Raw genomic sequence first — 14864 nt, forward strand, 5'->3', positions numbered from 1 at the left:
TACTTGTGTCAAGAGAAATAATAAAGGTTAATTTAGACCTTAGAGGTTTAGTCTTCAGGAAAAAATAAGCTTAAAGATGCTGAGTAGTGTGTAGGCTCACAAGAAATTCTTCTAGAGGTACAGAGTAATACTAATTTCAGTAAAATAATGCGTATTGTTGCAGGGTGTTACTTTAAGCTTTTTAAGTCTTGAGAGAAACATTTCTGCCCTAAATGCTTGTGCAGTTGTCAATGCAGGCCCTGTTAAAGACAAACAGTATCATCTAGATATTATTTCAGGGAACCTTTAGTTTCTGAAATGGAATTTTCTTCCCAGAAAACTGCATTATTTTGTAATATTGACAAGTAAAAGGCATGCAACATTACCTTGGTACAAGTAACCTTATATTTTATTATGTCATTACTCAGCTTATTGGGTAAATTTCTGTTCAGTAGATTTCTGTTACCACTTTGTTAAATATTTTTATTCTTCACATGCAGGAACATAGGAATCTGCCTTTCATGCGTGAATTGAGGTACCTGTTTGCACTTCTAGTTGGTTCAAAGAGAAAATATGTTGATCCATCAAGAGCAGTTGAAATCCTTAAAGATGCTTTTAAATCAAATGATTCCCAACAGGTAAATTCTATGTATTTTCAATTATTTTGTGCATGTTTTTATATAGTCATATTGTAATAGGAAATACTTGCTGTAAACAACAGAATTTCAAAATGTCCACAGAAAAGCAACTTCTAATTATCACAGTTTTGAACTTGTGTGGTTTCTGGTTGCATTTATCAGAAAGATGTTAAAAAAAATCTGGACAACAGGACTATTTCATTCAATACACTTTCTTCCTATTATTTTAGAAACGGACTAATAGTTCAACATTCTTGCTTTTAGGATTTATTTTAACTTCTAAGTCTGGGGGTTTTTGAAGGAGAAATATTATTCTGATCTAACAGTACATCCAGGGCTGTACTGTTAACGTACAATGCCATTATACTGCTTGTTTAGATACTGGTTTGGAGGATCTAAATATTGAGGATTATTACCCAAATCTTAATGTGTATATTCTGCTTTTTTTGGAGAAATATTCTATTTCTTCAGATGCTTTGTTTCATAACATGAGGTTATGTGGCTGAGTTGTTTAATTACAATAGCACACTGAATTTGTTGCTTGATGAAAGTAATATTAGTCACCACTTGCTAGATACCAAAGGGTTTGAACAATGGGATTCAAGAGATGCCTTTGGACTAGCGTGGTGTGAAAGCTGAGCCAAAGTAACAAGGATCACAGGACAGTGTCACTGCTGAGGAACACCAGAGCCACTCATAAAAAAACAATCGTGGCATAGTCTTAGACATTGTGTGATTCTGGAACACTGGTGGAGGGGGAAGGGAATTCTGCTAAACTGGTCTTGTAAGGTGACACTTTGTTGTGTTCTGTTGCAAATGTGTACTGATCACTTTGTTTTTTAACAGCAAGATGTTAGTGAATTTACACACAAATTATTAGATTGGCTAGAAGATGCCTTCCAAATTAAAGCTGAAGAAGAGAGGTAAGAATTTTTTTTCTAGCTCTGCGTGTTGAACATTTTAGATGAGAGAAAAGCAAAGCAAATGACCAAAAATGCAATTCTCTGTATGGCTGAAAAAAATTTGACTCTGTAGCTTGTTTTAGTTCAAGTGTGATTTTTTTCCATACATATCAATACTTCTGGGTTTTTTCCACAAGTTGTCTTTTTTCACCCTCTTATTTCCTGTTAAAAATCTAGCTCCATGAAGTCCAGAGTATATAAAGAGTAAAATAAAGAGGTGTTTTGTAGGTAATCATTTTGGCTTTTTTTTAATTTAATGCCATTTTGCTTTTCAATCCTGTAGTTAAAGTACTTCAAAATTTTGCTCCTCTTTCTCATCTCAGAAGAAAATACTCGTTGTTTGTATTAGTGAGCATCTGGAAACTCTTTTGAACACATGGTTTTTTCTATAATGTTTCAAGAAATAGTTTTTACAAGTGTTTTGTGCAGTTTAAACTGTATTATTACTTAATCTGGTTTGCATAGATTGTCTTAAAATGAAACGCTTCTGAAAACTAATTTTCAGAATATATTTTTCCTTGCAAATATCTGAATCATTGTTATTGTCATTAGAGGGAAGTACAAAAATAAATTAACAGTAAAATAGGCATAATTTCTATAATGAATTCAGAAGTTTTTAAACTTCTGATTTCATTCATTCTGAACTCTGAATTTGAGAAGAATTCATGGTTTTATAGATCAAAGGTTGTAGCTTTGACTTGGATTTTTTTTGCACTAACACAGCTCCTGTTCTTTCAGGGATGGAGAGAAACCAAAGAACCCAATGGTGGAGTTGTTTTATGGAAGATTTCTAGCAGTAGGTGTACTTGAAGGTATGCATCAGAATTTACCTGCACTTCTCTGGTCATGTCTGATCTGTGCTTGTCCAAGCACACAGGTGACTGATGCATTTTTAGGATTTTAGCTGCTTCTGCAGAAGCATATATGGAGAACACACATATATAAATTTGTCTGTGACAAATTGTTGCTGAGGTATGAGACTGAGGAGAAATGCAGTGAGCTGCATCCATGTTTTCATAACCTTCAGGAGCTGAGTGTATGTTCTCAGCGCAGCAGAACTTGGGGTGAGATGCTGAGGGAAGATGCTTGGAAAAAATTATTGGGGCACTGTTACCACTTAACAGAAGGCAAGATACTGTATTTCACTGAGCTGTTCTCTCATGCTCCCTCTGATTCATTTAATGCCATTTAAACCTTGAGTTACAGCATTTCCTTATGCAAAATTTCTCATATGGAAAACTCACCCTCCTACAAGTACAGTTTGTTGGGAAACAAGTCAGTGGAAACCTGCTCAAGGGCAGTGTTGGAGAGAGTGCTAAGGAGGAAGACACTGTACAACAAGCTTCCCTTTACCTTATTTGTATGTGATTAGTAGATCTGCAGAATTGTACTGATCTCTATTTCCAAAAGGCCATGAAAGTATTTTTGAGTCATTTTAATGTTGATGATTTTGCCTCCCATCCAAATGAATGACTTTTGCATTTGAATGAAGCAGGTGTAGTCTTTTAAGCGGCTTCCAGGTTATTCTGTGACCTTGAACATGTTTCTAATGAGTTGTTGTCAGATTTCACAACCATTCTGCAGATTTCTTGCTAGTAGCATTCTTGCTTCTTTATATTTATCTGATTTCATCCCTTACATTCTCATTTTAACAGAGGAGATATGTAAAAATCAAACAAATGAAAAGAAACTAGGGGATGCAAAACTTGTTACTGACTTAAAATTGAAATAAATGGAATTTCTAGGTTGAAATCACTTGTCCCCCATATTTGTCCTCATTTTTGCACTTACATCTTAATGCAATGTTACCAAAATATAATCTTGTTTTCAGCACAGAAATGAATGTTCTCTTTTGTGGCTTATTTTTGCAAAATGTACTTACACAAAGGGCTCTTTCATACCAGCAATTCCACTGACTTTGCTGATACAATATACATTTGTATTATGAAGCTCCTATTTGCAGGGGAGGACTTTGATTTATATGTGTAAAACTTGCCATATGTCTGTGGTGCCAAGTAAGTTTCAGTTTTGCTTATTACCAAAAGATGCTAAAAAAATATAAAAGTGGTCTGAAGAGGAAAATACAGTAATTTTCAATATTGCTGGAGCAACATTTTTGAATAAATTGTGTTTTGGCATATAATTAAATTCAATAAGAAAATGTGGGTATTGTTTAGTAGACTAGATCAATTGACCTAGGATAGATAGGGTTTTTTTCAAGATAATTTTTTTGTTCTAAAACATTAACTGTTTAATTTTTCATGTGAAGGTAAAAAATTTGAAAACACAGAAATGTTTGGCCAGTATCCACTACAGGTTAATGGCTTTAAAGATCTGCATGAGTGCCTAGAAGCTGCAATGATTGAAGGGGAAATTGAATCTCTCCATTCAGAAAACTCTGCAAAGTCTGGTCAGGAGGTAAGTGCTCCTGTGGACTTCTCTTGGGATGTTATTGTAGTGCCCTTAATTTTTCTTTGGGTTTCATGTCTGGTTTTTATGGTTCATGGCACCTGCTGTATAGATGGGAATCCCCATTGCCTGTAAAGGCTGAGCTCCTTTCTCTTTACTCAGCTATTCATGTTTCATCTCAGTTATTTTAAAGATGTGTAATCTTGGAGGTTTTTTCCTGCTTATGTAAAAAGTTCAGGTGTAATTTCTTCCTTGATGTCAATCTTTTGCAGTAATGCAATTTTGCTTCCTGTAATGTCAAAGTACATGAGGGGTTTTATTGTGAAGCCTAGTGACACACACTGAAATCATCCTCCAGTCTGAAGTTCTGGTACCAATTTGTGTTTTACAACAAATGTTTTATGGCATCTCTTCTACAATGAGCATATTTCCTGAGATATAATTTGAAGAAAAGAAAATCTCATAAATGTCTTGGTGCAATCCCAAGTTTAGTTTCTCCATGCAAGGTGAAGCCTTGTTTGTACCTACTACAGGAGCATAACTGTTCACCTTATGAACTAAAGGTTGTCTTGCAGTTATAACCTGTGTGTATTCATGCATAAAATGCCAGTTCTGTTGTAAATGCTTGACTAGAAATGTCAGATTTGGGTGTTGTGGGCTTTTTTGTTTTGGTTTTGAGGCTTTTTTGACTTGTAATATTGGGAAACTGGGAAACAGCAGGATAGTGATGTACAGATCTGTACTGTTAAGCTTTGAGTTCTGTGAAATTGTCAGCTTTGCTTCCTAGAATGTGGAAATAGAAGTGAAGTAGACACATGACAGATTTACAGTGGTGGAAAAACAAGAAAAGTAATGTGTCAAGTCCTACTCTAGAAAAAGCATTGCTTCATTATGACTGGGGCCAAGTAACTTGGTTATGTTTCCCTGAAATAGTGCACAGTGATGTTGCTTCTTTCAGTAAGAAGCAAAAATATGTGTTTAAAGCAATAATATGTGTTTAAATATAATGCCTGAAAGATATTACTGTGCATTGGGAAGTTTGGAAGTACTAAAGAACTCTGAATTTCTTGTAACTTTAACATGATCTGTCTCAACTGAACAAAGACTTCAGGTAACTTTTCTCAGGGTTGATTGATATCAAAGCTTAAAGAGAATAATAATGTGGTACTCAAATGTGTTGAAAGATCCTCAAAGTAACATTCTGTGGTTTTTTTCCTTTCTCCTACCATTGACTGTAATGGGGTATTTAGCTTGACTGCTATTAGTATTAGTATTGTTATCATGATACCTAAAAGCCTCAGTTACAGAGCAGGTGTCAGCTAGTGAGCTAATGTAGGAACAGAAAAAGGAGACATTCTCTGTCCTGAGGAACTTAAATCCTGCTTCAAGAGAATTTTAGCCATGAGCACTGGAAGAAAAGGCTGTTTGCCAGTTATATGAAAAGACTATTCAAGACATTTGGCTGGATAGGAGAACTTGAAGTGAGCCCTGAGTCAAATGCCACATCTGGGCTATGGCACTGATGACAAATATGTCAATGGTGTTCTGCAGCAATCAGAGAAACTTCAGGTGGTGGTTAGACACCCCAAACTTATTTAAATGTGTTTGTTACGTGTGAGAATGGAGAGGAAAAGAAAAGATCTTCAGTGCTGGAACTGGAGCTGGATTTGTATTGTAATTGAGAAACAACATATGTAAAAAAAGAAATGAGGACTATGGATAGACCTCTGCTGAGTAGTCAAAGACAAATGGGGTAAGATGATGATAGCAGAAGATTGTAATATGATTAGAGACATGAGTAGAAACTTTAGGCTGTTAGTATGCAGGAAATGTCAAACACTCACTGATCCTGTTTCAGAGGGGATCATTAGAAGCTTTGAATGTTGCTAGGTGAATGAAAGGATCAGGAAGCTGAGTCTGAGAGAACTATAGCAGGAAGAGCACTTGCTAACAGTGTAAACAGCTCTTTCAGTATCATTGAGGAGTTGACAAGGCAGGTAGGCTCAAGCATGAGCTGACTTCTGTATGAGCAAAATAAATGAGAGTGGAATAAATGTTTCTGCCTCCTCTGCTGGAACACAGATAGCAAAGCTTTTATGGGCATGGGCAACAAATAGTCTGTGCATTGAAGGGAGAGGGTGGTAGCATTGGAAAACTTATGCTGATCCACTCTAAAACCAGTTTCTCTCATAGCTGTGTCAGTCTGCAGGTATTGTATCATTATTACTGAATTTCTGCTTTTGGAAGGCATTAATTTTGGGGATTTCTGTTTCTTCATCCAGCACTGGTTCACAGAGCTTCCTCCTGTCTTAACATTTGAGCTATCAAGATTTGAGTTTAATCAGGCTTTGGGGAGACCAGAGAAGATACACAACAAATTAGAATTTCCTCCAATTTTGTATCTAGACAGGTACGGTATAATATTATCAACAAAATTCTAGTGTGGATATAAAATAAATCTTGTAAGTTTGTAAAGTTCATGATGTGTCTTATGCTCACTTGAATCATAGTAAATTTATGTTCTATTTACACAGTTAGAGTTTTCATGGTTTTCATCTGTTTCAGAAAGTACACATAGATCACAATTTAAGACATACTGCTGCTTTGTGTCAAAAACCTGATTCCACTTTCATTTATTGCTCAGTACTTGTGTACACAGGCAAAATACTCTGAAAAATCAGACCCACCATTTAGGGGTCCCTTTGGGAAACAGGGTGACAAGTTGGATGTTTTGTGGTGTTGCAGATACTCTTCAAACATGCAGTCAATTCTCAGCATGAGTGCATGCAGTTTCTCTGTAGAGCAGAAATGGATGGTTTTCAATAAAGTTATTTGTGAACCTAAATAATGAAACAGGAGTATTGCTCTGTGGTTGCCACTAAAACTACTTAATTTAGAGTCTCTCTAGTAGTGGCTTTCTAGTTTGTCATCCATGGTATCAACAGAGCTTTTGACCCTGGGAAAAAACATCTTCTGAAAGTTGTGGAAGGGAAGGCTCATTTTCTTCTCCATTCTGTTTTAGTGCTGAGTATGTTGTAGGTTCTGTGAGGGTGTGAGTTTTTATTAGTATTGAACTGCATGGCTGATGGAGACACACCTCAGTTTCACTGTTGGGATACTAGAGGCTGACAATACTTTGTAAATTTTGTTTTACAGGTATATGCACAAAAACAGAGAAATAACAAGAATTAAACGAGATGAAATCAAGAGACTCAAAGAGTACCTCACAGTTTTACAGCAGAGATTAGAACGGTACTATAGATAACTGTGTCAATGCAAATAGTATTGTGGGCTACATAGAATAACTCTTTGCAATTATATACTTTGTGTGTTGCCTGAGATTTCCTTTCTATATCTTTTCTTTTAACCTTTCTTTGGAAGCTATGTATGAGTGTTGTAATTCTGATTCATGAAACATGCTAGGAAAGATTTGCTTTAATTAATTGCAGTCAATCGGAAAAAAAAAAAAATTTTTTTTCTTTTTTAATTTTTTTTTTTTGTATCTGTGAGTCATGGCATTAATACGTTTTGTGGTTAACAGATATTTAAGCTATGGTTCTGGTCCTAAACGATTCCCCTTGGTAGATGTCCTGCAGTATGCCCTGGAGTTTGCCTCCAGCAAGCCGGTATGCACGTCCCCCGTGGATGACCTGGGTGCCAGTGCCCCTGCCAGTGGCACTCTGCCACCACAGATCCCCCCCAGGTAAGGGCTGCCTCTGCTCCCAGAGCTAACCAGCACATCCAGCTGCTTTGTGCACCACACCAGTAAAACCAGGCATCTCTAGGGGGGGTAGCATAAAGTTTCTGCTCTTTTCTTTGAGCGTGGCAGGCTAAGGAAATAAAAATGTTAATGACCTACCTGGGTTTGTCTCATGCACTTAAAAAAATGTCTTCACAAGGAGATTACCATTTTTAAGCACAGACCAATTTCATCTACAATTTTAAATAGACAGAAGATTCTGGTGAGATCATTGATTCCCATGGGTATTGCTGAGAATCTGAATTGGGCAGTGTGTATGTGCTGCATAGCATCAAGGTTTCTGGTGTGCAATTTATCTGTTACTTTTTGCCTAGGAGCTAAGCTCCTTTTCTGCCATGCAGTTTGCATATCTTACCAAATTTGTCAGGAATCTAAATAATCTGGCTTCTTAAATGCAGAGTAGCTAAAGTACCAGAGAGATCAGTGTCCAATAATGTTGTTTTTCTCCCTGTTTAGGTTAGTAACTCAGTGTAGGAGGTTGAGTGTATGCTCAGTCAGTTTTCAGATGATGCCCAGCAGCTAAGGACTGGAGGGGGTGCTGGTCAGCAGTGACAGAACATGAGCCAGTTGTGCCCAGGTGGCCAATGGCACCTGGCCTGGATCACAGTGGTGTGGCAGCAGGACCAGGGCAGTGACTGTGCCCTGTGCTGGGCACTGCTGAGGTCACACCTCAATCCTGTGCTCAGTTTTGGGCTCCTCACTGCAAGAAAAACATTGTGGTGCTGAAGTATGTCCAGAGAAGGGCAATGGACTGGGGAATGGTCTGGAGCACTGTGATGAGGAGGAGCTGGGGGCACTCAGCCTGGAGAAAAGGAGGCTCAGGGGAGAGCTGATCACTCTCTACAGCTCCCTGACAGGAGGGTGTAGCCAGGTGGGAACCAGCCTCTTCTCCCAGGTAACAAGTGACAGGACACAAGGAAATGGCCTCAAGTTGCGCTAGAGGAGGATTAGATTGGATACTAAGAAATATTTGTTCACAGAAGGGGTTGTCAAATGTTGGAACAGGCTTCCCAGGGCAGTGGTGGAGTCTTCTTCTTTTTAAAATATGTGTAGATATAGCACTGAGGGACATGGTTGAGTGGTGGACTTGGCAGTGCTGGGTTAGTGGTTGGACTTCATCATCTTAGAAGTTTTCTCCAGCCTAAATAATTCTTTGGTAATAGAGTGCAGTTTTGGATAAGTGGACATTTAACAGCTTATTACATAGCTTTGTATGTTATATTTGGACAGTAGGGCTCTATCTTCTGGGTCAGTCAAGGTTGTTAAATTTGTCATTCAGAGAAGTGAAGTACGTTAATCTAACAAGGTTTTAACAAGATGTCCAATGCCTTAGTGGTATCATGCCAGCAGAAATTGTGATGATTGATAAGAGAAGGCAAACTTCTAAAAGTTATCATTGCTTCATGAAATGTAATATCAGAAGTAATAAACTGGCCAAACTCCTGTACAGGAAGTTTGTTATGTGGAAATGTAAGTATTGTGGCTTTTTTGTCCGTCTGTAGAAATGTTATATGGAGTGATATTTTCAGCTCTTAACGTTCTCAGAACTTTCTAAACTCCTGAAGAATACAAGTTCCTCAGGCTGTATCATGATGCTGTACACAGAAATTCCGTGGCATGCAAGAAACATCTTCAGTTTCCTCTTATGCAGTGTAATTATATAGAAGTGATCTTGTTGATGGAAAGAGAAAAATGTGTAACAAGTCTTCATTTTTATTACCCTGCTGCTCTTGCAGAATTCTCCTAAGGTGGCTGCTTTGCAGTTTGTGTTAGAGTGGTTTGGAACAAATTTAGATGCGTTGGTAGTGCATTTCCAGTGTGGCATAAGTATCAGAGGTCCCTTCATTATTGCTGTTCAGCTAACATAAGCTGGAGGTAGGATGGTAGAAAAAATCTGCTAGGCATAAGACACATGAAGGAAGTTGTTAAACTGAGCATTTGTGCTTATTGGATTTTATGGTCATTGGCCACAAGACAAACTACTGTGATTTCTCTCTCTGCCACTTGGCAGTGAATGTTTCAAATCACAGTTATTTACATGTATGACATGATTTGAAATTGTTCAGTAGTGTCTCAAATAAAGCAAACTTTGTTGTTGTGCTAATATGTAATGCACCACAAAGCTTTCAGGATTTAAAAACTAATTCCATATTGCTATTGTAGTTATGTGTTCTGGATTGCACTTTAGGAAATTATTATGTTTAAAATGCCCATTTTCAGGTGAAAAGCTTATTTTTATGGTGTAACTTTTAGTCTCTCTACATGATGATTCAATTTTTATATTTCATGTTTTGAATGAATGCAGCACAATAGAGCAGCAGGGGCCTTCATCATCAGAAGTCCCAAGCACATCTCCTGTACAGAGATCAGTAATACATAAACCATTCACACAATCACGGATTCCCCCTGACCTGCCCATGCATCCTGCACCAAGGCACATCACAGAGGAGGAGCTGTCTGTCCTGGAGGGCTGCTTGCACCGCTGGAGGACTGAAGTAGAGAATGACACAAGAGGTAATGCCACACTGGGAAGGGCATTTGCTGTAGGAAAGGATTTGTGCACATGGGGGAAATCTTTCATCCCAGAAGGTTTAGCATTTGGCTTGTAGATAGATGTACCATGTGTGAAATGCACCCCTGTTTGGTTTTTCATGAGATAAATATGTAGTCATGTGCAGTTATACAGCCTTGTGGAAGAAAAGTTCTTTCTTCTTTGTCTTTCAGATTTACAAGAAAGTATATCCCGAATACATCGGACAATTGAGTTGATGTACTCTGACAAAACAATGGTCCAGGTAAGTACAGTTTTAGCATAACTGAAAATAGATCTTTTTTGGCACTTTTAAAAAATTATTAGATGCTTGAAAACAGAGCAAGTATACAATTATGTAGTGTTTTGAGAGCAGCTGTACAATTCTGTAGTGTTTTGAGAAATTTCATTGCAACGTCATAATGGGTTTTGTAAGCCTTTAGTTGAGCAGTCAAATGAAAGACAGCGTTACAGTATTTTACAGGTGACAGGCTTAAATTCAGGCAACTATGATGAAAAGCCCAAACATGTTCTACCTCTGATCCCCATTTTTTACCTGAATGCAGATTTGCACAACAGACTTTTCTTGCCCTGATTTGCCCATTATTACTCAGTAACTTATGGCTTTAAGGTGATGAAACATTAGACACAGGAAAGAACTGTTTACTTTGCTGCTTAGTGCCACTGCATATTGCAACTTCCATGCTAATACATGGAAATTCAAGACTCCTGATTTTGATTTGTAGTTAATTCCAGTGAGTGGTATTGTTGCTATTGGCTTGTTTTTTTATTTTGTTTTTCTGGGTTTTTTTTTTAAACTTTGTCTAGAAATTCTATCACTCACAGCTTTGATTATTAGTCTAAGCTATCGTCTAGCAAATTCTTATTTTGTGTAGTCTGAACAGTGTTTTTAGAATGTTTTGCTGTGAGTTGTGGCTCCTCTGCTGTTTCTTATGTTCACTTACTCATCTTCTCTCACTCTGAGAGGTTTTAAGGCTAAAGATTACTTTTTCTGTTACTTTCTGTTAGTAAAAAGAACTATTTGCATTCCAAGTAAGATCTGTTCAGCTTACAGTTTTTCTTGAGGTATGTTTTCATTTTGTACATGGCTCCTAATAGTTACTGGCAGCTGAACTGTGATGTTACGGATTTCAGGCAGATTTGCCTAGATGACTTTCTTTAAGCTTGCTACTAGCAGGCACTTTTTTCCCTTAATACTTGTGTTCTAAGAAGAAGGCCACAAGCTACATGTCATCTAACTGTAAAATTAATTAATTTAGTCACTTGCATCTGAATAATCTACCTGTGTTGGCTTAGGTGTTGCAGGAAGAAATATCTCTGGATAGCAAAGATACTAGTCAGCTGTTATTACAAAAGAAAAAAGAGATTACTTAGTAAAACACAAAGTAGGTGCTGAACCCATCTGAAATCACAGGCTGGAAGGGAAACTGCCCTTCTGCAGCTCACCTGGTTTGTCCCTGTTGCTGTTTTGGCACAATAGGAAGGAGGCAGGTACACAGAGCTGTCTGCTTTTCTCTGCTTTCTCTGTCTCTGGGTGATTTGATAGCTGGGTATTGCCCCATTCCCTGGGAACAGTTTCCCTCTGCAAAATACAATTGCAGGATTGCAGTCTTGAAGTCAAGTTCTATGCACATAAAACTAGACACATTTTTAAGACAAGCATACACTAGGAAGCATCCTGCAAATATTATATTTATGAACCATTTGATAAGCTCTTTGTTATCTCATTTTGTCCTTTAGGATTCTGAGCAGATACGGTAGTCCATAAAACCTTTGTCAAATTGTCATATGAAATGCATTCCTGAAATCTTTATTGTTTCATTCTCCTGAATGAATGTTTTATCAGCTGCTTATTTATTTCCTTCCTTCTGTGAACTTGCTGTTGGGAAAGAGACACAGTTTTTTTTCTGTGGGAGTTCATCTGGGTTATAGCAGCTTTGACATATCTGTTCTCTAGCTACATGTGATGGGGCTGGTGAAGCTCTATTCCTGATTTACAAGTACCAAGTGTAAACTGAGAAGTTTAATGCCACCCATGTTTGTGTTGCCTTGTGCTATTAATCACTGTTGATAAATGGCTTATCACAAGAGATGCCTGTTGGCACTGAACTCACCTGTCCCCTGGTCACACACCTCTGTGGGGAACCTTCCTGAAAGCTCAGTGTGGGTGACTGACAGTTGCTTCTCCTGGCTTGGAAAAAAGGGTGGGGACCCTCAAGCTGGCCCAGTTTGCATGGTTTTAAGTAAAACAATTTAAATTCAACAGGGATTTTTAGTTCCTGATTTTAGGGTAAGAAAATTTGTTTTGGCAAAGTCTAAAGAGACCCCTTTTTTATTAAATCAGGATCTGCATACATTTGTGTGCATATACAGAGGCTTGCAGTCATGTTAAGGAGGCTTTCACACTGGTTTAATAACAGATGTTAAAAACCCCAGAGCATTCAGATTTAAGGACTTGTCAGGATTTCTTCTTGTGTTTGGGAGATTTAGAGTGTGGTCTGGTCTCTGGAAAGACAGGCTGTTTGATTCCAGCTGCTGTGCAGTCACTCTGCTTTTCAGTTCAAGAGGAGTTGCAAAATCTCCAGCACTTGCATGTAGCCTGGAAGAGAATGATCAGCTTAAAAATAACTTCAAGGAGTTTCTCCAGTCACAGATATGTGTGTGTTTGTGATTGTTGCAGTACTCAAATGATATTTGCAAAAAATACTGAGTACACCTTGAGTTAAAGACTGTTTATCTTCAGTCCAGATTGTGACACCAGCACAAGCTGGTTTTGGGGATTTTTCATCCCAGCTGAGCTGTTGTCATTGAGACACACTGAGCATAGCAGAGAAGCTCAGCTTTCCCTTTTATGTTGCATGTGTAACAGCAGGTTAAAATGAGTCAATCACTAAGATGTTCTCAAAGGACTTATAAGTAAGAAAGAACTCATTCATTCTGCTTCTCTCTCTCCTTCAGACTCCCAATTACTTAGGTAGAAACTAAGTTTCTCATTGTTCTTACTCATTGGTTTACAGATGTAGCCTGTAATTCATTTTCCACTGATCCTAGAAACTGATATCATCCTTTCCCTCAGGAGGAGGAAGGGACCTTTTCAGGTCTTCTGTGCTTTATTTAACTTTTCCTGATACAGTTAAAACAGTGGAAAACAGTTGTATTCCTATTCTACTGTGGGAATTCTATTTTTGGGTAACTGAAGCAGATACTAATTTAAATAAATTCTTTTACTGTCACACAAAAAACACTGAGTTTGAATTTGCATGTGCCTTTCCAGACTTTTTGACAGGTTTGCCAGATTGGAACTGAAGCAAATCAGAGACAGTCAAGGCTGAGTTATTTGAGGGTTTTTTTGATAGATACAATGAAGGTAGAAATATTAAGGAATTAAGAAAAGAGGATGAGTGGCAGTAAAGGCAATAGAGTAGACATATATGTCATATACTAATATTTTAAGATCTCCTGTAACTAGTAGTGGTAAGTAACATAGTTCCAAGTCCTTATGCTTAGTGGGTTGTCAGTTTTACTTGTTTTTCCTCTGTGTTGTGTTTTGATTCTGATTAACTGTATTTCAATTACCTTTATTTCATGTAGCAATTATTGGTGGCATACAATAGGAACTAAATGCTGCCAGGGAGGGTTTGACATTTGTTTTATTTCCTGTTTTGTTTTTTTAAGGTTCCTTATAGGTTGCATGCTGTCCTAGTTCATGAGGGTCAAGCAAATGCAGGACACTACTGGGCATATATTTATGACCACCACCAGAACAGATGGATGAAATATAATGATATTTCTGTGACAAAGTCAACTTGGGAAGAGTTGGAACGGGACTCTTTTGGTGGTTACAGGAATGCCAGTGCATATTGCTTAATGTACATCAATGACAAGGAGCAGTACTTGATACAAGGTAATGTTGTCTACACAAATTCTGCATGATAGAGAATAGCTAAATACATTGGTTAAACAAACTTCTTTCAGATGGATTTCCAGATTTTTGAAATGTTTTTAATAGTTATTGAAAATGTTATTCCTGCTAACTGTTAGATTGTTTTTGTGGGTGGAGCAATTGCTGTTGAGCTTATAGATCAATAAAAAGAATGCCTGTGTTTCAGCATTATTAAGATTAAAAAAACACCCTGATTGCTAATTTGTAAATATTTTAGAGAAGGAATTGCAGAATTTGGGAGGGTTTATCTCAAGATTAGGAAAGAAGTATGGAAATAGAGAAATGAGCCTTTTGACATTAAAATCCTTGTGTAGCTGCTTTTTTCCCCATAAGCTTCAGAGCCCTGATACACTCTACTGGAGCATGAAAACTTGAAAGCTTATGCAGTAAATTGAAATGTGAATAACTTAGACTTACCAACCACACATCAAACCCTAAGTAATACATGGGTTGGGAATTTTTTTTCAGGTCATATAGAAGTATGTAGCTATAAGGCTCTGTATGGAAGTGATTAAAGAGAGGACAGCAATCCCATAACACAAAGTTTTGGATAATGATAGACAGAGAGCTATCTGTGAAAGTGTCCAGATATTCAGTAGAAGGTCATGGAAAATGTTCAGGT

General features: G+C 37.5%; 1 protein-coding gene across 2 annotated transcripts in view; it reads left to right on the forward strand.

Moving 5' to 3' along the window:
• USP25 (ubiquitin specific peptidase 25) overlaps positions 1-14864 on the forward strand; it is an 89088-nt gene that overhangs the window by 53958 nt on the left and 20266 nt on the right. For both annotated transcript variants that reach the window (XM_054270327.1, XM_054270326.1), the window contains exons 7-16: positions 480-617; positions 1464-1540; positions 2318-2391; positions 3849-3997; positions 6271-6398; positions 7145-7240; positions 7530-7691; positions 10054-10262; positions 10473-10543; positions 13975-14203. In XM_054270327.1, the coding sequence (XP_054126302.1) occupies positions 480-617; positions 1464-1540; positions 2318-2391; positions 3849-3997; positions 6271-6398; positions 7145-7240; positions 7530-7691; positions 10054-10262; positions 10473-10543; positions 13975-14203 (1333 nt within the window). The remainder of the gene's footprint in view (positions 1-479; positions 618-1463; positions 1541-2317; positions 2392-3848; positions 3998-6270; positions 6399-7144; positions 7241-7529; positions 7692-10053; positions 10263-10472; positions 10544-13974; positions 14204-14864) is intronic.

The sequence above is a fragment of the Melozone crissalis genome, unplaced genomic scaffold (assembly GCF_028551555.1).
Source record: "Melozone crissalis strain CALT ecotype California unplaced genomic scaffold, PUWL_Pcris_2 ptg000009l_1, whole genome shotgun sequence".
Taxonomy (NCBI): domain Eukaryota; kingdom Metazoa; phylum Chordata; class Aves; order Passeriformes; family Passerellidae; genus Melozone; species Melozone crissalis.